The sequence below is a fragment of the Galleria mellonella genome, unplaced genomic scaffold (assembly GCF_026898425.1).
Source record: "Galleria mellonella isolate WM207_F2 unplaced genomic scaffold, CSIRO_AGI_GalMel_v1 utg184, whole genome shotgun sequence".
Taxonomy (NCBI): domain Eukaryota; kingdom Metazoa; phylum Arthropoda; class Insecta; order Lepidoptera; family Pyralidae; genus Galleria; species Galleria mellonella.
This window is the reverse complement of record NW_026442025.1, coordinates 5,770,831-5,795,914: the sequence shown is the minus strand read 5'-3', so window position 1 is coordinate 5,795,914 and position 25,084 is coordinate 5,770,831. Positions and strand designations below refer to the sequence as shown.

Sequence of the window (25,084 nt, the reverse complement as noted above, 5' to 3'; positions counted from 1 at the left end):
GTTAAAAAGTATATCAGTCCACGCGGCGCGCCGACACGGAATATTATAATTTATAATACGGAATATAATATTACATTTCTAATAAAATGTTGTTGTTCTATCTCTTTCTAATATTCACATGTGACGTGTGCGTGAGCGAGAAAAGTGATTTAGGATACGGACTCAATATTGGAAATGCTATCGACGTGTTTGCTAAGTATATTCTTGTCTTATTTATTATACCTATATTTGCGCGAAACAATAAGATAATGTAATAATAGTACTTCGTTTAGTAGCGAATTGAAAACAAATGCGACCCTATTTGACATCATATGAACCACTAAGAATAGGACTGTTAGTAATGGAACTAATAGTCCTATTACCAGATTTATACCCTGTCAGGTCGGCCTCCACGCGGTCCTCTATGAAACCATAGTGGTTAATTCATGGTGAATTCGTCACGGTGTGCCAACCGACCAGACTTTATACTCTCCTATCATCTCTCACTAGTACCCCGATATACGGGTATACCAATAGCGCGGGTTAGGACTGTCATTCCAATTAACGTTAAAAACGTTAATGTCCCTCTATTGAGCACGCAGAATTCTATAAGAATTGTATTGTATGGAATATCCTTCATACTATTTATTACTACACTAATATAACGACATGTGGCGTATTACTGGCCATCATAATATTCCTATTATATTTTTCTATTGATTTTTTATCTTTTTTTGTTTTACAATTCTGTCACAGCCTTAATGTTTATATTATATACTCGTAGATAGAGCATCCATCCTCGAAAACGGGTTAACTTTTTGTCAGCTAATTTTTTTATATGTATTTTATATATTTACGCATCAAATGGACCTTGACGTATTATTTAATAAATAAAATTTGTAAGCATTAAAAAAATACAGAATTTATAAGGCAAAATAAATATAGAAATTATAAAGGAATCACTCATAATTATTTATCACACAAAATTGTATGAAAAAGTTAACCCTTTTTTCTCGAAGCATTTCTATGGAGACACTCTATCTATATAATCTAAGCCTTTATGTTTTTCCACTGATGTAGATGAGACAAAAGAAAACTACAATACAATAAGCATTTTGTTTGTTTACTCGTTTCTCTTAAGATATAATGAAGGATTTTCACTTCGGAATTCCCTTCTTCTGTGTTGGTATAGTGTGCCTTGTTCTTTAGTCACCTTTTACAACATCCTATTATAATAAGAAGTAGTGGACACGTATTTTTAGTTGATCCCACCGCGAATATATTTGACAAACTAAATAAAAAAAAAAAAAAAAAACAAGGAGCACTCCACAGTTTAACAACATTCAGGTTTAAATAGACTATGCATCACATTGTTTATGGTATAGTGTAGTATTTAACCCTCCGCCAACCATATAGAACGATATCGTCCGCGCCAAGTTTAGACCTGATGCATATCTTTGTAAGAAAAAAAGGACGATGCCTCGAACTCCTCTGTAAAAAAACTTACATACGCGCGTTTTGAAAGGCGCTTATATGAAGAATAAATCTCCAAAACATTTCTTCTTAAAACTAATTTCAATCCAAGACATCGATTTTTAGTAAAATCTTAGAAATTACGGTTTTTGTAGAGTTTATAAAATTTTATTTCACCAGAGGGTAAAGTATTCAAGTCAAAAACTATGGAAACAAAAAATAGAAATCTAAAACATATTTCCCAATTTTTTGGAATTTTTCCCTACCTTTAAGTAGGTCAAATTATCGTCTGGGACGATATCGTCCGTGACGGTTGACGGTGTGCAAATAAAAACATACAGTTGGCGGAGGGTTAATTAAAGTGTTTGTGTATTGTTTTGTCTCTCTACCACTGGCTATCATTTCTATTTTCAACCGACTTTAAAAAGCAGGAGGTTCTCAATTCTATTGTGTATTTTTGTGTTTGTTACTTCATAAATCTGTCAGTTGTAAACCGATTTTAGAAAATCTTTTTTTATCTGAAAGGATATACTTATGGATTGATCCCATATAAATTATATCAAAATCGATTCAGTTGTTTTGTTTTTAAATCAAAATAACTGGTTTTACCACAATTGAAGTCGGTCTTTTTTTTGTGAAACACAATCTTAATTATTTCTTACTAGAATAAAAACTATTCTATGGCTCAAGTTGGCGTAAACAACATTTACAAAATGTCATTAACATCAGTCGAGCGGCTTCAGAGATTAATAAAAACAAACATCGTGACATGAAAAACTAGAAAAAAATTGTCTTTTTTTCCGGGCAACTTTTATATTATGATTCTTCTGAAAAGCATAAAAGACTTCCTCAGACTTTAACAAATAATTTGAAGAATTGGTCCAGTCGCTCTCAAATTTTGTATTTACCAACACATATAGCGATTCATTTTTATTTAAACATATGGAGTAGTAGAAGCATTTGCAGCACGGTCCATCTTAAAACATCTCTAAAAGCCTAACTTGTGGTTACCAACCCGCCTGCCAAGCGTGGCAACTACTGGCAAAACTGCCCTTAGCTTATTTATTTATTTATTTATTTATTTATTTATTTATTATAAGTTACAACAACAGTTTGCAAACAGAAATTAACCATTAAAAAAACCAAAACAATACAAAAATTTATCAATACGCAGTTTGCCAACCTTACATTGTAAACATCATTTAACACTAAGTTATAAGTAAACGTTATACATTTTTATAGATATACATTATATTACTGATTACAATTATGAACTTATTCTATGCAAAAAAAAAAAAAAAAAACTTATTCCACCTCAAAACATACAATGACCTCTTAAACCCAATAGTACTCTGATGAAAGATATCGATTTTTCCGCTAATTTTATTATACAATTGACACATTCGATGAATGGGATTATTATGTGAGACATTATTATTGGTGGATGGAATACTGAATAGCCGAGGATGTCTGAAAGAATGCTTACACGCAATCAAGTTCAGAGAAGCTGTTAATGATTCATTCAACAATCCATTTGCAATCCTAGAAAGCAAGCACAGATCACCAATTCTACGCCTCGTTTCCAAAGTTAAGAATCCAAAATACTTCATACGTTCCTCATAATCACGTAAATTTTGTTTTAAATGAAATTTCCTTGTAATGTAACGAAGGAAACCAGCTTGTACTGATTCGATTCTATTTATATCTACTTTATATATAGGAGACCAAACTGATGCACAATATTCTAAATTACTCTGAACGAGAGTTTTATACAATATAATAAAAGTGTTCGGCTTTTTAAATGGTTTAGTTGTACGAATTACAAATCCAAGCATTTTTTTAGCTTTATTTACAATAGAATCATAATGCAACTTAAATGACAATGTATTATCAAACCAAACTCCGAGGTCCCTTACTAATTTAGTATGTTTAAGTTTTATATCTTTAATGGTATAATAGTATGATATTGCGTGTTTATTTTTAGTAAATGTAATGTATTGACATTTGTCAATATTAAGAGTCATTAAGTTGTTTTTACACCAATCATCGACAATATCCAAATTATTCTGTAGCTTTTTACAGTCTTTCAAATCACAAATAGTTGAGAACAATTTAATGTCATCTGCGTAAGCCAGACACTGACAAGTAATGGTTTGAAGTAGATCATTAATAAAAAGCAAAAAGAGTAAGGGACCTAGATTCGATCCTTGTGGAACTCCGGATGTCGGTACAAATGGGACAGAATCATAACCATACAGTGCAACCAGTTGAGTTCGGTTCATTAAGTAGGATCTAAGCCAACGATGTAAATTGCCATGAATACCCAAATGTTGAGCCTTTACAAGAAGTATCTCATGATTAACGCGATCAAATGCCTTAGCAAAATCAATATAAATAGCATCCACATGAGTCTTACTGTCAAAAGCCTTGCACAAATAATTAATATATGTTAACAGATTTGTATTTGTAGATTTTCCATTAGTAAAACCATGTTGTTTTTCACTTAATATGTGTTTTAGATGATTGTATAACTGATCATATACCAAAGATTCGAAGGCTTTACTAAACTGACTCAAATTACAAATGGGGCGGTAATTGCATATTTCAGTTTTATTACCCGACTTGTAAATAGGGGTTACCTTAGCTATTTTCCATAAGTCTGGGAAAATTCCTTCTTCCAGCGATTTATTAAATACAATAGTCAATGGTATAGATAATGCAGATGCACAGTAACGGACAAACACCGGAGGTATCCCATCGGGACCAGCACCCTTATTTATATTTATCTTTTTTATATGAGACAAGACTTCTTCTTTAGTAAATTTTAATGTAGTAAAATTATAATTTGATGGTGCAAATGTTGGAGTATAGTTAATGCATGTAGCATTGCTATATGTAGTAGCAAAATATTCAGCGAAAAGATTCGCTACATCAGATCCTGTGCTTGCGGTTCGATCTCCATAAGTGACCATTTTAGGTACATCATTTGTTATTCTTTTACTTTTAGTATAAGACCAGAAGGCTTTAATATTTTTATTTAAATCAGTCTCTATTCTAGATATATATAATTTAAAACATTTATTTAGTGAATTTTTATTACGTGCTCTAAGCATTGAATAAGTATCGTAATCTCTAGGATTTGAATAAAGTTTAAACCTGCGATGGTATTTATTTTGCTCTTTTAGTGCCTTAATGAGTGATTTAGAATACCAAACCGGAAAACGTGAAACTTTCGGTGTCGCTATTGGAGTATGCCTATAAATAATATCCCAAATGTTATTATATAAGAACTGTACGAAATCATTACAATTCATTTGATTTGCATACAACTCCCAATCAACTTTGTTTAGATCTAAAATGCATTTTTCATAATCGGCCTTACGAAAATTAAGCTTAATTTGTGGAGATTCTTCCTTAAGAACAGACGGTATACCTACTGGGACAAATAATTCTAAAGGTGGATGATATGTGTCTATGACACTTAGAGGAACTGCTGTAATAATATTAGAATTCGATGCAAAGTTAGTCAATATAAGATCCAGTATATTATTCGAGCTATTAGTTACATCATTCAATTGCAGAAAATTAAAATCCCCCATGAAACTATTTAACAAAAATGATCTACCACTTGAAACACTAGATGAGGCTGGTAAATTATTATGCCAGCTTATAGTTGGAATATTAAAATCCCCCACAATTACTGTCTTAGTATTATTTCTGGATATATTTGCACAATTATCGAGAAAGCTTGCAAACAGCTCGTTTGGCACATATGATGGTATATATACAGTACACATATTAAATATTATTTTATTTAATTTTATTTGTGTCCATATATCCTCAATAGAGCTCTGCCAATCTGATCGAAATACAACATCTATTCTCTTAGATACGGCCATCAATACTCCACCACCATGACTTTTATTAAATTTATTTTTGAAAGATGCATCTCTATCTCTCCTAAATACACGATATCGATCATCAAACAATTCCGATGAAAAAACAGTGTCATCCAACCAAGTTTCACACAGACAAATTACATCATAATCGCTACTCAGTACAGAATTATATATATCAACACACTTAGATTTCACTCCTCTTACATTCTGAAAATAGATCTTCAAATCCATATACAGATCCGAAATATAATATATAGAAATTAAAAACAAAATAAATAGTTTATTTCATCAACTCTAGTGATTGAATGTTTTTTATGGATATGTAGCGAGTGTTTTCGTCCTTACGGGTGTAAATGCGTCCGTTTCGAACCCAGACGTATTTAAAGAGTTTCTCCTTAGCCTTTAGACGTGCAGCAGCGTGTAAAGCTTTGTTAGCTGGCGAAAGATGTTCGGATACATATACCGCAGTTGTTTCTCCCGGGACACCAATCAATCCTGTATTCAATCTATCATTAGGGTGAGATTTATTGTAACGATGAATGGCCGAGATAAATTCGTCACGTTGACGTGGACTTCTCAGTTTAACAACAATAGAACGTGGTTTTTTGTTATCCTTGTTATATTTAGCCACTCTGGTAACACTTAGGATGTCTCTATTATCCAGTGCATATGATGATACATCAGCAATTTGCTTAATAACAGATAACAAATTTTCAGATTTAGATTCAGTGATTCCGTTTATTTCTAAATTAGATTCCCTGAGACGCTGTTCAAGATCAGAGATTTGGTCAGTGAGTTTCTGTACGTTTTTGCGTGTAACACTATACTCCTCTTCATGTAGTCGATATTTAGCTGATAAGCCTTCTAATTTTTGATAAAATTCTTCGTACCTTTCACTAAGAAAGGTTACAGAATTTTGAAGTTTTTCTAATTGGTTGCTAATTGGAGAGAGATGTGACTTTAATACGTTCTGGATAATTAATGGCAATTCAGACCTAAGAGCTGCAATAATTTCATCCTTTAGGGTATCTCTTGCTGTGCCGCCAACTACAGCCTCCTTCCTATAATTTTCCAAAATTTCCCCTTGATCAGTGTCGTCTTCGTCAGATTCGTTTTGTTTTTTATTGTTATCAGAAGGCGGTTTTAATGGAGTACTTGAATTATCTCCTTTGTGACCTAATTTAGCTATGCAATCAGGGCATGACCATCCTTCTGCTATCTTAGTTGTAGGTAGTACTTTATTGCTTTGAAAATTGACACACAGCTGATGAAAGTCCTTTTTGCATTTAGGGCATTTAACTCTCTGCCGTTTTATTTCTTCATTACATCCTCCACAAATGAATGGCATTTTAGAGATTCAATTCGTAACGTAGAAGAAAAAAACTTTTAAGAAATAATTAAAATATAAAAAAAAAATTAAATATAAAAAAACAATACAAATAAAAACTATAACAAAAATTGCAACACCAAAAGGAAAGAAAAAAGAAAAAAAAAACAGCATTAATAAATGAAAATGGCAAAAAAAGTTTGTCAGGTTTCGATCTTACAACCGTCCAGTCATTTAACTATTGATACAGTAAAAACTATACCAACAAGAATACTGCACGACTTGTTGAAATTACTCAATATATGAAAATGAAGTTCACTATAATTTTGTATGTGGTAGTTAAAGTAAGAAACTGTACTGATACCCTCAAACATTTCACAATTGCGACCGCACTGTATTTCGAAATCCAATATATATAATCACCAGTTATAAGAAAAGAATTATATTTTCACTACACTCAGAATGTTTTTATTAGTCACTTAAGATTACAGCTATAAAAGGGCGAGATGTCGACAGATTCCAGGGCTTGTCCACATTACATCGACAGATCAGTGCGTTCCAAAAAATAGCTTCACTACGATCGGCAATATTGATCTTCAAATTGTGATGAAATATTTAGTTCAGAATTGTAACAGATACACAACTAGTTCAGCTGGTTATCAATACTGCACAGTGATATAACTTTTGCTTACATTTGCAACCGTAAACTCACAGAATTTAATTAATTAACGCAGTGACAATGAACACGTATTTACTTGTAGCCGCCGTGCGGGTAGTCGTGTATATTCAGCAGTGTATAATTAACGACTGAAATGAAAGAAGTACTAGGTATTACATAGTTTTAGATATTATGATATAAGATATAGATTACTATACACTTATATATTATATATATACTTTTTAATAGTATACATTAACCTTCTGGTTATTACTGATAATAAAGATTATCTATCTATATTATTTACGTTATTTTCCAAGAAGGTTTGCATGTACAGATTGCATTTTTCTCTCGTACGAAGACAGGGCTGGTCGCCAATATGATACCTAGATAAAAACACGACATAAAAATAAACACCAACTGTAAATTATATTTTTCAGTTACGGCGATCTATCTCAAGTAACACAAGTGGTGTCGGCTGACTATGAAGATGAGAAACAAGAGCCAACTGTACCGTTCAGCGAGAAGAACATTAGGGTATTCCTAAACGCTACCAGTATAGAAGACAACAGAGAAAACATGTCTAATATAGAAATACAGCTTTGTGAGACCTTCGAGGATCTACTCGACACGTATTTTAGTAATTTCAAAATCGAAGGGTGAGTGTTTTAATTTTTTTTTTTTTTTTTTTTTTTTTTTTTTTTTTTTTTTTTTTAGGAACACAGGGGGCATAGCATGCGGCTCACCTGATGGTAAGTGACTACCGCCTATACTATACTATTGAACTGAGCGAAACAGAAGTTAATAACATACCTGATAGAAAGCAACTCTTTTCCTGAATTTATTTGACTGAAAATTGAACCCAGAAGTTCATTTCCGCACAATAACGTTTGTACTATTACACCAAGGATGTAATAACTATTATTAAATTGTATATATTTATCTAATATATGTAGCAGCCTTGTTTTTTTAATGAGGGCGAATGAACCCCATTTGTACTTTTTTTATGCAACTTAGAATGGCAAACAAACTGACGCCCCACCTAATGAAAGTGGTAACCGTCGTCTATAGACATGAGCAGTACCATGGACATAAGAGTGTACTGTTTCGCCCATGATGCTCCCCCATGCGTTGTCATTCCTGAGGATTCAGGTGTTATTCCTCTGTACCCTGTAAATTCACTGCCATATTTCACCCTTCAAATCAAAACACAGCCATGCAAATACAACTGCTATCGGTATATCTTGACGGGGCACCAATAAAAGATGGTAGGTGAGGATGAAAGCAGGTCAGTAGGTCCCTTGTGACGATTTTATCAATAATTAACTACGATGGTTTCCAGGGATAACCGCGTGAAGATGGACCTATATATTGCTGGCAATATGGCTGTTAAACCCCATTACAAACATTCCCTTTCCCCCTAGCAGTTTTGTTAGCAGTGAAGACTAAACTTAATGAAAGAAAATGAAATAGTTACCCTGTCTGCACTAATGGTATATGCTGACAAAGCACCAGTGAGAATGAAAGAGCAAGTCAATTAGCCTCTCGTGATAAATTCTCTAGCAGTTAAACACGATTGTTTTCAGGATGACTGTGAGGAGATCCACCGAATAAGGTCTAGGGCTACTAACAAATACTGTTACTAACAATCCCTTCTTTCCCGGTAACGGGGGACTAGCAACCCATTGCTAGCAATATACCTCGTCAAACAGACCATGGGAACCATTGGGATTCATTCCTGATGAACTCGTCACTATGGACTAACTGACATGATTTTATACATCATCCCTCACTAGTAATCCCGCCAGCGTACACCAATAGCGGACACGAAGTTACCATCCTATTTTCATTCACAAAAAAATATATATATTTATGTACATATTTATATACATATTTACCATTACACAATGAATGGTTAAAAAGATAGAAGTGTGTGCAAAAAAACCGACTTTCATAGTAACAAAACCAGTTATCTTGATTTAAAAATTATAATACGGATTTTGATAAAATTTCTATGGTGCCAATCTGTGAGTATATTTTTTTAGATAAAAAAAAAAGAATTTTTCAAATCAATTTACATCTAACGAAGTTATAAGGTAACAAACATAAAAAAATACAACCAGATTGACACACTCCTTCTTTCTGAAGTCGGTTGATGATAATGTGATATGACCCTCCCACCATCACAAGTCTAACAACTATACTTGTTTCAGAACAGACAAACCATGGAAAGCTTTTATGGGCGACTGGATATCGGACGAGATATTGCGCACTCTGGGCATAATATACGATGGTAAACCGGACAACTGCTGTTACGTACTTATCAAGCTGACGAAAACGCATAAATCTGTCAAACTTGGCGATTTAACAAACGTCAGTATAAAGGACTACGTCGAGATGGCGATTGGCAAGTTGAACTTCAGCGATCCTGTAGGAGTGAGGAGGTTCATGAAAAGCTATGGGACGCACTATATTGATTCTTATGTTACCGGTAACTTCATATATCAGGTAAATATAAAGTAGCCATTATCAGTAATTCAACGTCATGTGTGCCCCGGCATAGAATGCGCCACCCCTTCCTTTCCCGTGGGTGTCGTAAGAGGCGACTAAGGGAGGGCAAAGAATGGGCAGCAGCGTCCCTCTTAAAACATCTCTAAAAACTTAACTGCGGTTGCCAACCCGCCTGCCAAACGTAGCAACTTCAACGGTGGACAGTTAATGGCTAAAATAATAATACAAAATAATTATCAGTTATTATTGTTTCCGCCGTGAAGCAGCTATGCATGGCTGCGTTTCAGTTTGAAATGATACGGCAGTAATATTACAGGGTACGGAGACATGACACCATAGTCCTCAGAATTACCAACTCATAAAGAGTATCATGTGTAACACAGTGTACTCTGTAATGTCCACAGTACTCTTCATGTCTATAAGCGACGCTTATTACTTCCCATTAGGCTGATAGCCCATGTCAGCTTGCTATTCTAAATATCATACAAAAAAACATAACAAAAACGCCATCAATGTATTTATAAAAATAAACAACAATTTTTAAATTAAACAATACATAAATATACAAGAAAATAAATTGCACGCATAACTCAATCTAGTCGAGTTTACAGTAATTATAATGTACCTACTTATTTCAAGTTTCAAGTGACCATGCAAATTGTAAAATTTGCAGATACGTACTTTGCTATTTGTACATACTGCATTCTACCATTGAAACTGTGCATTTTTCCTAAAAAGACATAGCATAAAAAATTAAATTAAAATTAATTTGATGCGAGCGGTACGTCAATTATTTTTCTTTTTACGATCCATATCTCTTCGAGAATATATTAATTTCTCTGGTTGATTATATAAATCAATAGAAAGAAAGAGAGAGAAGGAAAGAAAAAGAGAGAGAAAGAACAGAAGATAGGAAAATAGGAAGGCAGAAAGAAAGGAAGCGAGGAAGAAAAGAAGAAAGGAAAAGAGAAAATTTTCAATTCCCTGTGTACATAACTAAAAGCTTAACTTATTGTTCCCAGGTGTTCAAGTACAAAAGACCTTGGTACAACATTCTGAAAGCCAAGTTACGTAACTCCCGTCAGACCGGCTCCACCAATTTAAGATTCTTTTTCTCTTCATTCTTTTTAACCCAAGTTGGTGATATCAGGGTACGTTCGTATTTTTATTTCAACTAACCTAAGACATTTTTTATGATTGAAAATAAATAAATTAAACATAGAGAACACCTAGAGAAATATAAACAGTCATATTCATAAATAAAATCATTAAATATATTTTTTTGTATAGTACGGAAATCGAATCCGCAACCATAAGTGAGACTGTGTGTCAAACCCCTACACCACTAAGACCCTAATGAAAAGTTATGATATGTATTGTTGCTAAGTAATTTGACGAACTCTGTGACAGCAGAGAGGTCCTGGGTTCTATTCTCGGTCGACAAAATTTATAGACTCCAATTTTTCTGACAAATTTCTCATGTTGACAGATAGCAAGTGGCAATAAATCAGTAGAAGATTGGGCGCGACGGAACCTCCGCGATGGCCAGTACCTATACTCAAGACCGAGTCTACTGCGTCTACACTACAGCCCAATGTTGGCTTCTAAACTCAATCAGTTCCTTGACAATGGAGCCCTGCTAGGGTTGAGCTTAAAAACATTGAGACCATTATTCAAAGACCGCCGCAAGGGGGAGCTGTACGCTGAGATAGTCGAAAACGACCTGCAGTTATGGGAAATCAATGCGTAATATTTAAACAAAACTGTGATATAATAATGTAACTACAAATTTAGTTTTAATACTATTTGAATATTAAAGATTTTCTGCATAGGAATTCGAATATTTAAATTATGCAATTTCTAATTGATTGAAAGCGATCTATTAGGTACTCTAAGCGCTGATGGAAGCGGACACCTTTGCCTATAAACATGAATGGCACTACTATAGAATATCGGTTTGAAGGGTGGGATATGGCGTGAATTTACTGGGTACTAAGGAATAACACCTGAGTCCTCAGAAATGGCAACGCATGGGGGGTATCATGGGCGAAACAGTATACTCTGTTATGTCCATGGTACCTACTGCTCATGTCTGTAGGCGGCGGTTACCACTTTCCATCAGGTGGGCCGTCAGCTTGCTGGCCATTCTAAGTTGTATAAAAAAAAGAATATCACTTAATAAATTATGATTTTATTTATTTGAAGATTAAAATATATTTTTATGGTACATTTTTTAATCCCCATATCCCCAAAGTACTATTACCGTTTTGTATCTATAGACGACTATGGTTTATACAATAAAAAACGTAACACTGGTTTGAAAATCACAATTTATTCAACAGCTGACTGAATTAAAAATTAATGTTCCATTATTTGTAATGACTGTTTATAATATACTAGTACATATAGTTGACAACACCAATATAATTATAACATATATGAACAGTTTATTTTAACACAAATTAAAGACGAGACGTAGGTACACATACATACATACATAGGTTTACATTTATATATTTTTTATATATTTTTAAAATAAAACTACGTTTCCTTGTAAATCAAACATGATCCCTGAGTGAAGATATCAAATTTTCTATAAAAATTCAAATTCAGCCTTTAGTAGTATCCATCGTCAAATATAGACCAATTGATAGAAACAGTAATAAAAATATCTATACAGCCTTATAATAGGCACCTTAAAGCACGTTACACACGGTGAAGATACTATAATATTTTAGAATATCGTTCCCTTTAAATTGACCGTTGGATACATAATTTCATCTTACATTTCAATCGTATCTTAATATACCAATAAGGCAAATATATCGTAAGACACTAATGTCGTAACACATCATTGTAAGATATAAAAGTCAAATACAAAAGTACACGCGATAGATACTGAAAAGATTTCATATATTAACGTAACTCAGCCGTGTGTGATACCTTAAGATGCAATAATATTCTTAATTCAAAATCAAATATAGCACCTTCACAGTGTGTTAGGTGCTTAACGAATATGTCGGAAATTCGTTAAGACACCTTTCTAAGGCCATATATTCTATAGGTCTCACTGCTTTAGTAATAGAGTGACGAGTAATTCTAAAGAAGAATCCTTAAGGCGAAAAACATGTTCATATTGGAACTCTTTTTGTAATTGTGGGTAGTTATTTCTATCTGAAAGATCCTCGCTATTTGATACGAGCAAGCAATAGGTGATGTCAAAGTAAGGTAGATAGAATTAGGAATGAGTTCTAGTAAGTATGGCGACGATAAAGGCACATATCTTCAATTGATTCAGATACTTAACGAATTACTCTTCACTCGACCAGAATTACTAAACAAACTTAGACAGGTGGCAAACGAATTTATTAGTAGATACTTACCTTTTCTACTCGTCAGCGTACGTCGTATACATCTCATTCTTTCTAATACACCGGATGTTGTTGCTCGTTATATAACATGCCTGCGGTACCGATAACATATCTATCGATCGATTCGTTGGTCACATGTCTAAGAGAGCAGTAATGTACAAGATTTTATGTCTAATGTCATTCATTCGCAAGATAGAACCATTCGAGAAATAATTCAAAGGAGTTTTATTAAAAATTATCAATGCAAAATAAAGATATTGGAGGGTAAGATTCTAACATTCTTTCAATCATTCTTGATGTATATATAATTTAGGTTAAATATACAATTTTTAACCCCCTTAGGGGTCGTGCATTAACCACGTGAGGCTCGTAAAGGATAATATACCAGAATTCTAAATTCGTAATTTTTCACGAATAGAGTCACAAGGGAGAGGAGAGATTATTGAGATACTACGTGTATTTATTTTTTCGGTGAACGCACGATGTCTAAATCGAAAAGTGGCGAGTGACCTCGACTCGCTGTTCAACCTTAATTCCTGTCTGAACATTTTAAAACTTTGCCACAATTACATTACACCTGTATTTAAAGATAAAATATTCTAAAAAATTTTAAGACTTGACACCAAAAAAATACACGTGATTTTAGATAAAACGGGGGTTTGATCTATAACATCACCATTTATCACCAGGGGAGAAGGGGTTAAAAAGTTACTAAAAAAACATCACATGATTAATGGACCCCTTAGATTTATTATTCGTTACAGTAATAATTTATACATACACTTATCGCAAGGGTTTCCTTTCATAATCATTACCTGTATACCATTTCAAATTGTAGAACAAACAATTCATTAATTTTGCTTGCGTGTTGACATGTTAGTTTATCACATTTACTTTTTCAATATCTTATAGATATATTATATTAAAAAAAAAATTGGGTTCTATTAATGACTTACAAAATATTTTTTTTTTTTCTAAAATATAATCATGCCATTTTGTCAAAATCGGCCTAAGACTCCTTTGGAGTGATTTTTGTATTTATATATATATATATATATCTTATAGTTTTAAATTTGGCCATTTGTGTATATATATATGTATAATTTACCCTGCATAACGGTCACTTTGAAAATAATCAATGTAGTTTGTTAAAGAATGATAAAGCATGTAAGTAAAATATTAAATGGGGTGGAAAGGACAGGTTGGCCAAAAAGAAAACAGCTGATTCAGATGAATGGTCTGAATCAGATGGCAGATTAGTTTCCCGCCAAAAATGCAACACAGCCATATAAATAACGATTTTTAGTTTTGATGCCGTGCAATGTATTTGAAATTTTAGTATCCACACGATTCGTGATATGTAGGTATCACGCTGTCAATATCACTTTTTCGTAGGTAGTTTTCGTACACTTATAGCTAGGATACACGCGTATTAGGATTTTAATACGTGTGTTACATTACTGTTTTTTGATATTTCATAGTATTTCACTATAATAATATCATAGATTACATGATTTTAAATGAAAAAAAAAAAAAAACAGGGTAATGTTTGAAATTTTCGAGAATCTTACTGAATTCACTGTTTCCAATTCTTGCCATACTGTCACTTACACCCTGTATAGTCACTGGCCATGTTAAATGTTTATTTAGTACTGTTATTTATCATAATGACATTTTAGCAATTGTATTTTTTTGTATAATTACTCGTATTACATAGATAACTTGTAAAAACTATAACTAAATGCCTTTTGTGCTAACTAAATTGGTGCCTTGTGATACAGGTTCTTCGGATACCCAGTTCAGGCACCAGTTCTCTGCAACTTTAATGTATCTATGGTATTATTATAAATTGTTCATTGTACTCAAAAAGTTGTCAGAAATAAATAAACATTATTATTATTAAATCATAATTACTACGAGTATTCGAGCCCAATTAATAGTAAGTAATTAATTGCAATCACTAGTTACTAAATAATACTATAATTACTAACAATATAAAAATATGCAACTATTAATGAACAAAACTCTAAAGACAAACATGGAAGAAAATGCCTTGTTTAAAATAATTTGTAATGAGATCTGCTCTACCGCCCTCTATTGGGATCTATACGAAATATTATCACAACCTTTCCTACGTACTGATATTAATTTCTTTTTTATCAATAATTTGATATCATTTGGGACATTGTATTATTAATCCATCATAACTGAGTAACAGAAATAGCCTGAAAAACATAGGTTAATTTTTATACTTTAAAAAAAAAAACCAGCATGACGAAATGCGATTGGGGTCATCACATCAACAAAGGAAGCCCGACTTCAATATTGAAAACTAGTGTTTCCTGCGACACTACCCGCGTTAATTATAATAAGAAGTGCCTTATATATTAATCCAGTATAATTATAGTCATTCATAAACATACAAATATCCAAACATTTAAACATACAAACATGTATTTTTTTTTTTACTATCATGTTGCATTATTTATGCCCACGTGAATTATAGTAATAGAAAATGACCTATGTGTTAATCCAGTATAATCATACAAACCATCATAAACATACAAACATCCAAACACTTAAACATACAAACATGTATTTTTTTACTATCACATTGCATTATGTCCGCATGAATTATAATAATAGAAAGTGACTTATGTGTTAATCCAGTATAATTATGGCCATAATAAACATACAAACATCCAAACACTTAAACATACAAACATGTATATTAACTTTTCGATTATCACGCTGTATGGTTTATGCCCTTAATTGTTATGTGTTCATCCAGTATAATTATGGCCATCATTAACATACAAACACACAAATATGTATATTATCTTTTAGACTTTCGCATTGCATTATGGTTTATAATAAAAGGGTTATGATTGCGTTAATTCCCGTCTCTTATAAATCACACAAACATCTAAACATACAAACATTTAAACATACAAACATGTAAACATACAAACATGTAAACATACAAACATGCAAACATACAAACACCTTTACAAACTTTCACATTTATAATATCAGTAGAATTTAGCTTCAATATTGAGAATGTATTTGTAGGAAGCAATTTTATGTGTATTTTTTTTTATTTACGTAAATCAAAATTGAGATGTCACGGGAAACAAGAGCATTTCTTTTTAGACTTTTTTTTAGAATTGAGATAATTGATAAGCAAATAGATTATAGTAGAGCATTGAAAACCGCGCAGTATCGCGCGTTCAATGAAAAAATAACACATTTTAGTTCCTGTCTTATACATACTCAGTGCGGAAGTAGCATATATTTCAGCCCATAAGATATTATTTCACTTATCCTTTTTTTTTTTATTACGAGGTTATATTTAACTTGCAATATATGTTAGTTTGTTTAGATAAAATTTTGCAAACCCAATTAGAATCAGTTCCTTCTAAGTAACTTTGTTGAAATAATGCATATCCATTAATTTTGATGACAATTTAATGTTTAATATTATAATATTTTCAACAAGGCAACTGCCACAAGATGGCAGATAGCTTTTTTTTTAATCTCGTTAATATAGGTATCAAATGAAAGAGATTGAAAAATAAGTTGCAGGATATCATTATAAAATGGCCACAACCACAAAATGGCGGAATATACTATAAAGGCTTGTATTTAAAAATATTTAACGCCAAACGTCATACCACATCAACGTGTAAACACCAATATCTCCTAACTAACATTTATAAAATGGATATAGATTTTTTCCTAACATACATAATTTTTGTTTCTATATTATATAGACAAATATTTTTACTTCAATATGTTGAAAATTTATCGTAAAATCGATTACTGTTTATTTTCATTTTATTTGAAATACATTCAGAATTAAGAATTATTCTGTCTCCTATAAAATTTTATTCATGTTAATTAGGAGCTATTGTTAAACGTCACCATGTTATAAAAGGCCGATCATAGCGACCGGCACGGTCATTGGTTCCTAATGACCTCCATGGTATACCTGGGTCACTGTATCTCGTACGTGCTCGTCACTTTGGTGCACGCGAACTGGTTGCGTCCCACACGCTTGCCGTTCACCAACATTGACATCGGATTATTGACGCGGATCGATTTGAAGTTGTATGTCTGTAAATATTTTATAATAATAATATTTAAATACTGCCACAGAGCATGTAATCGCTATGTTATTTAAAATTCAAAGAATTGGTTGCATAGATAAATAGATACTCTGTATATTGTTTCCTCCGTAAGATTACAATAGTAAACTTATACAAATACAAACAATTACAAGAAAAAATTACATAGCAACCTAGATAGATATCATACAAACGTTCTTTTGGTCGAAATAAAGTGCGTGTCTCAACTTGTGTATGTATCAAACGCACTCTTTTGAAATGGTTACATTTAAAACAACCGTATGGGGCTCGACTTGAGAGTCGATGTAAATACCAAACACAACACCTGGTATTGTTTTTGGGAATTCTTCTATTTTTATATAGAAAATTGAAATCGAAATTTTGCCATAGGCAATTAGGCTCCATTACACCTAATTTAAAGTACACAATGGGCAAGCACAAACTTTCCACATAGTTTCATTTAGTTAACAAAAAAAAAATAGTACAAAAGGTGGGCTTTACACTAGTAATCTACTAACTACTACTAAACTATATATATGGTATAGGATATTATTTTTAGTTTTCCTTCTATTACAATAAAAAAGTTTTTACGCATTATATTTGTACTCTACTGCCACATAGAAAAAATACATGAAACCAGTTACCGCTAACGGGGAGTCGAACTTGTGCTCCCGCAGTTGAGGCTCCGGTATAGAAACAATATCCCCAATGATAGCGCCACGGCCGTCCGCCCAGTTGTACACCGTCACGCAGACACACTCCATACTCTCGTCCACTATTGCGAATGTGCTGTAAAAAATAACAATTATACTTTACTAGTTTTTCCTCGTGACTTCGTCTGCGTGACTAGAATATGTTCACTAACCAGGACAAATAGTGGTTTTTATCACCTTCACCTCATATAACACATGTCATACCAAATATCAGCAGGTGGCTCAGGACTAATCAGATAATCTATAGAAGAGGCCTATGTCCAGCAGTGGACAGATATCAACTGAGATGATGATGCTGATGATACCAAATTTCAGAGTATTAAAATAAGCTGTTAAGGCACTAAGAGGTAACAAACAAGCTCACTTTCGTATTTATAATATTAGTAAGAATTAGTACTATCTTCAATCACACCCTTGCCATCTTTTTTTTAATGCAACTTAGAATGCTGAACAAGCTGATGATCCACCTGATAAAATAACCATTGGTTGAATTGTTAAGGTATATACACGATATACGAGACGATTTCTTTAATAATAATCTATATATATATATATATATATATAGATATATATATATATATATATATATATATATATATATATATATATATATATATATATATATATATATATACATATACGATAATACTATGAAAGTATCTGGAATGGACAAAATGGTCGATATTTTTATACTCCTTTTTTCCCCTATAAGCAACTTTTCCCAATTTCCCAATAAGATTTTTTTTATTGAAACTGGTTCAAATGAGTTGCCTATATAGAGTGTTCACTGTACTATTTGTTTATAAGAATAATAATGCAATGCAAACTAACAAGGGCACGGCGTTGTCGTTGTGTATGGAGCCGACGACGACCCCCAGAGCGGTGCCGACGTTGTGTCCGGGCAGAAGTTGCGATAATTGCACCCGCGCTGGCCCAATCGATGTATCGTCTATTGACTGAAAATTATAGATAAATACATTGTAGAAGGTTTTTAAGACCGTGTGATCCCAGCATAGAATAACCTACCCCTTTCTCGTGAATATCATAAAAGGTGAATAAGAGAACTTAATGGTCGTGGCAGCAATGTCACTTAAAACATCACCAAAACCTAACTTATTAACACGGGAATAAACCTACAAAAGTATAACTTCAATTATAATAACATTGAAATGAGAAGTACATGAAAGCTTTAACGATTGCAAAAATAATATTATTTTTATATAAATAAAGAGAAGTGAATATTATGTATTAATAAGGGGGGGGGGGGGCAGTTCAGATTTTTCTAGTGCCCACCCCAGGATCAAGAACGAAGCCTTCAGCCGAGTTAATATTAGATTAAGATTAAGAGTAAATAAAGCAACTTTTTGAAAAAACCAGGCCCATCTGGAAATTGACCTAAATTTGAATTAAATACGCATATGTTGAAAATAAAACTGTCAATTGACTTCCTTTATACTGTTAATTTTTTCAATAAGTTATTTAAAGAAAAAAAAAACTATAGAAAATAACAAATTCAAACCTGCACCATCTGTGTCAATTTCTTTGTCTTAATCTTCCCTTTAGTTCGAACTAGTTCATTGGCACTGTTCAGGTACTGCGTCAGACGCGTCAACTCTACTCGTGGCGTCTCCCATGGTGGGTCCAGCTGGCATGCGTACTCGAAATTCTCCAAAGCCTCCGAATAATACTCTTCATACTTTAAAGCCTAGAATATTTTTAAATAATTACATATGATAACCAACAAAATTACAGAATCCAGATTGAAATATTTGAAATTGTGAAGTACCTCTTCTGAATACAAAGATATGGCTAAATATCAATGAGTAGGAAGACATATCTATATAAAAAGTAATGACGCTGCGTAATTAGATTTTATTGTGATTAAAGGAATAAAGTTAAAGGAGCAAGATAAAAAATATTATAGAAAAATGTTACACTGCAGAGTCAATTGATGAAATTATCATGACACCCATGTCAGATGATTTGTCTTTACAGTTTTAATTTTTTAAATTTACAAATACAGTTTTTCAGGATATAGAAAAGTTCAAAAGATGGGTATAAAATATGTGATGGCAACAGAAACACCACATTTTATTCAATAGAATCATCAAATTATTACCATTATATCATAAAATATTTACTTACAATTCCCTTATTGTAATACAAATCTGGCTGACCCTTAGCAATAGGATCTAAGCAGGCTTGCTTGTATGCACTCATGCATGACTTTAACGTAGCTGGGTCCTGTGCTACCACAAAGAATTGACATAAATATGCATTTCCTAATACTGCCCATGATACACCATCTTTAATATCCTGCGCTACTGCCTCTTTAGCTAATTCAACACTCTTGAGAATAGCTGGAGTGGCTTCCCCACGTTTTTTATCCCCACTTTCTTGGCGGAGTATTATTGATAGACAGCGGAGAGAAAAGCGATTTCGTTCCTGCAATTTAAGAAAGCGAGATATAAAATGTTTTGAATGAAAACATTTTTTTATGAGTGAGAATGAAATGGTAGTATGGCCTGTGTTATCAGTTAACGCGTTGGTCACCAATGAGGGATGTGAGAGAGGTGAGGATGAAAGAACGGAATAAACGGCATGGTTTTGGGTTCATCTTATAGGGTATATTGCTAATAATGGGATTGTTAGACTCCATTATTAACAATCCTTTTCCCCCCAAATGAAAATATTACCTTGTATTTACCATTTAGTTACATACACTTCATAATTTATTATAAACTAGCGGCCCGTCCCGGCTTCACACGGGTGAACATTTTTACATTTTAAAAAGTGGCCATTAAGGCTGCACACGCGACGGAAAGTTAAAAATGGAGTAACTTCTCCCGTTTTCCTAACATTTCCCTTCACTGCTCTACTCCTATTGATCGTAGCGTGATGAAAAGTATACTATAACCTGCCTATGAGTATGAAGAATAATTGTACCAATTTTCGTTAAAATCCGTCGAGTGGTTTTTGTTTCTATAACGAACATACAGACAGACAAACAAAAATTTTACTGATTGCATTTTAGGCATTAGTATCGATCAATAATCACCTCCTGATAATTATTTTGGAAATATATTTCATGTACAGAATTGACCTCTCTACAGATTTATTATAAGAATATAGATACAGAACGTTTTCAAAACTTGTATAAAAAAGGTAGTTTCACATAAAAATTAATAGGACATAAAAGCAAAGAACTTACATGTTTCAGTGCACCTTCAAAGCTAGCTTTAGCCTCCTTGACATTCATATTTTTCCAGTAACTTTCTCCAAGTTCATTCCATGCATCCACCAAGTGAGGATTCAATTTCACTGCCTTACTGAGACACTGTGTTGCTCGAGAATCATATGTTGGGCTTATATTGTATAATCGGCCCTTTAGATAAAGAAAATGGGCACGAAGAGCAGTAGGTACTTGGGTATCAACTGCAAAAGTTAAAAAAATTCTAAGATTAACAAATTCAACTCTTTGAATTGAGATTTTTGTGTCCTGTGGGGGTTGAACATGCCAAAAAAACTAATGGAGAGGAAATATCTTTAACTGTTTTACTATACTATCTGACCATCACGGTAAATGTCATCAAACAAATATTAACTGAGTGACAGCCTGGGAAGTGGTAACCATCACCTATAGACATGAACAGTACCATGGACATAACAGAGCATACTGTGTCACCCATGATTCCCTTCATGCATTGCCATTCCTGAGAATCAAGGTGCCTCTGTATATTTTAATGCCATATTAGGATATGGCAGTTTTCTGTTTACTTTTGATTCTGATCAGCTAGATTTACCCTTTACCTTATAATTTCTTATACAACTATAAAATTTTAATACAATAAAACCACAACTTCATTCCTTCATGACTGAGGAAAAAGCAAATAGCAGTCTGATATGTCCTTCCCCATATGAAAATTCTATAATGATTGGTTAAACTATTAAGAAGCTAAGAAGTAACAAGTAAACAAACTTAATTTCACATTTAATCCTTCTGTGCATGATTTTTTTTATTGGTGAAATAAATCAAGGTGATATAATTCATGTTCAAAATTGATGGAAAAATAGTTAAAAAATAAATATAACAACTACGTTTTTTTTGCTGCAATAGATATTAAAAAGGTATCCAGACAGGATCAACCTGAAGTGAAATTGTTCTTTTATATAATTTTTGAGCATTCAATATTATGATGAAAATTTCCACCAGTATGCAAAGGTTAAAATATTATTTATAATTATATAATATAAATATTATTTCACTCATAAATTTAAATAAAAATAATTCAAATCATCATAGTCGTAGAATACTGACGAATATATATATTTAATATTTGTCAGATCCGTCAGTATTCTATGACTATGATGAAATATTTGGAATGCTTACCATCAATAACCTCAAATTTTTCAATCAATACATTTTTCTTCTCTTCAACACATTGATTTTTCTTTGAAGCCATCTCAATAGGATGATTCTCAAAAAACAAATCTCTGAATGTATATAGTTCCTTCAAGTCATTCTATGAACAAAAAATATATCAAAATTATTTAATACACTCATATTTACAGTTTCTATTGTACAATATCATATAAAAGATTAAATCAAATCAAGTTACAACATACCTAGTTACTTGTAAAAAAAAATTATGCTTACTATATACATATAGATATTATAAACAAAGATAGTCTAAAAACAATTTTGAAATCTGAGTTTTATTGCTATAAATAGATAGTTAATCAGAATTCCAAATATGTATTATTTAATAACATAAATCCTATATTTTTAATAATAGTTGAAATTATAAAGTTGTAGAACAATAAAAAGGATCAGCGGTTTAGCTTTAGGTTCATTGAAGTAAAGATCATAGGTAGGAATAGTATTGAGAAGCCTAATTTTTTTACATAAAGGAAAATTATATCAAGAAATTTTTAATAATATGTGTCACTACTTAACAGCCTCTTAATTAAACTCATTACCTTTTTTTTTATACCACTGAGGTGGCAAACAAGTATATGGCCCACCTGATAGTAAGCAGTTACCGTAGCCTATGAACACCTACAATACCAGGGTATCACGCGCGCATTGCTGACCCTGAAGAAACCTATTTACCCCCCTTTTGAAGAACCCCATGCTGTAGTGCCCCATGCTTGGAAAAACCTCAGCAGTGAGCTCATTCCATAACCTGAGTGTTTTGTGGGAGAAAACATCTCTGAAACCGCGTTGTATGTGACCATTTAGGCTGTAAAGTATGAAGGTGAACTCCCTGTCGATAGCGATTTCAACCAATTCATTGACAAGTGTATGTTATTTCTTATAAAAGCAATAATATATATATCCAAACCACCTGCAAATGTAACTTATTTTATTTTTTAAATTGTCACTCCACCTTTTGCGATGTCACTTTGTTTATAGTGGTCACCTATCTTCTGTACTATTGGCACTTCAACTCCCGAGAAAAATGTTAGAAAATTACGAAAATATATTAATGTACCTCAAGTTCATCCTTGAGTTCAGATACATTTTCCAAAATTTCCGCTTCATCCTCCGAATCGTGCGACATGATAGTATTAATCTACGACGTACAAACTTAAAGAAAAACTAAAATTATTGTTTATAAAAATAAATTTACGATATTAAATCTAAATGATCGATTGAACGATATGTTACATTATTCATTAAGATTTGTGAAAATGCAAATAAAATTAAAATAACTTTTTCCTTCTTTTTTTTTACTTAAGAAATCTATTTTTCACATAGATTAATTTATTTATATAAAATATTACAAAAATTGCAAATGTAAAAAACGCGGATATCTATAGCTCCATAATAGTATATTTATATTGTACCCAAAGAGTTTTTTTTTTTTTTTCGTTTATTGTGACTTTGGCGAAAGCCATCAGCCAAAAAGTAACAATTACAAGGTAACAATATAAAATTACAAGACAAATTACAAAAATTATTATAGTTATAAATTAATTATAATATACTAAGAAAGTAAGTTAAGTAGAAAAGTATAAGTTACAATTACATATTTAAATTTCACCAATTGATGAAAAATTTCTTGGTACAAAATGGTATGTTTTAGTAGATCCTGCACTGAAGTAGGAATATTTTGACATTTTATTAAATCTTGACATTGACAAATAAAAAGTAACCGTTGAAGTGAGAATTTAGGACAAACAAAAGAAAATATGATCCAAATTAGAAAAAATGTTTTGGCAGTATTTACAGATAGAATTATCCAATAAATTAATACGTTGCAAATGTGCAGGAAATTTACAATGACCTATCTGCAATCTACTTAATATAGTATAACCAGACAATTTACAGATTTTGTTAGAATCAAGCCAAGTTTCATTTAGTAAAATGATATCAAAATGTGATGTAAAGTTGTAAATAAAGTTTTTAAATTGAAATATTTTAGACAGAAAGCGTCTTGAGTTTCAATGAACAATATTAATTTCATTTAAAGATGTAATGGTCATGTTGAAAAATTAGATATGAGTATTTCCTTAATTAATTTAGATGAAATTGTATCAGAATTAGTTTGAGCTTTCTTAACTAGCTCAATAACAGTCTTAGTAATTGTGTTGAGTACAATGTCTGAGTTAATGATGTCAATAACTAATGCCCTTTTTTGAGGAGATTTATTTTGCGTTGGGCTGTTAATAGACACAGGGGTATTTGAATTAATTACAGAGTTAACCGATTTTGAAGTCACTGATGCATAAGATGTTTTGCCTAGAATTTTATCTTTGATTTGAGACAATTTCATCGATTTAGTGGGACAGCTATTAGATACTGCTACATGTTGTCCATTACAATTAACACATTTAGGATTGTCTTTGTTGATACAAGATCTATAATCATGGGCACCGGCACATATGGAACAAACTTGCTTACTTCTGCAGGAACTGCTTCCATGACCAAATTTGTAACAAGTGAAGCATTGGAGTAGAGGTCTAATGAATTCACGCACATCCAGCCAAATATGGTCATACGTTACGTGATCAGGTCGCTGC

At 32.4% G+C, this 25,084-nt stretch overlaps 2 protein-coding genes across 4 annotated transcripts; one reads left to right on the top strand and one right to left on the bottom strand.

The window, feature by feature from the left end:
• Window positions 1–11,682, top strand: LOC113512057 (torso-like protein). Its single transcript, XM_026895824.3, has 5 exons — window positions 1–196; window positions 7,777–7,995; window positions 9,550–9,844; window positions 10,870–10,998; window positions 11,337–11,682. Exons 1-5 carry the CDS (start codon window positions 87–89, stop codon window positions 11,595–11,597), a joined length of 1,014 nt encoding a protein of 337 aa, XP_026751625.2. The 5' UTR covers window positions 1–86; the 3' UTR covers window positions 11,598–11,682.
• A 477-nt stretch (window positions 11,683–12,159) lies between these two features.
• On the bottom strand, window positions 12,160–24,155 carry LOC113512059 (tetratricopeptide repeat protein 5-like). Of its 3 annotated transcripts, none has more exons than XM_026895827.3 (8): window positions 23,554–24,155; window positions 22,449–22,581; window positions 21,270–21,493; window positions 20,204–20,503; window positions 19,578–19,763; window positions 18,890–19,014; window positions 17,990–18,134; window positions 12,160–17,334 (listed from the first exon to the last, which is right to left on the bottom strand). In XM_026895827.3, exons 1-8 carry the CDS (start codon window positions 23,620–23,622, stop codon window positions 17,215–17,217), a joined length of 1,302 nt encoding a protein of 433 aa, XP_026751628.1. In that variant the 5' UTR covers window positions 23,623–24,155; the 3' UTR covers window positions 12,160–17,214. The 3 variants fall into 3 exon arrangements, with proteins under 3 accessions (XP_026751628.1, XP_026751629.1, XP_052749709.1); XM_026895828.3 differs by having other exon boundaries at window positions 23,449–23,587; XM_052893749.1 differs by lacking the exon at window positions 23,554–24,155 and adding an exon at window positions 23,407–23,427.
• Between the last annotated feature and the right edge of the window lie 929 nt (window positions 24,156–25,084).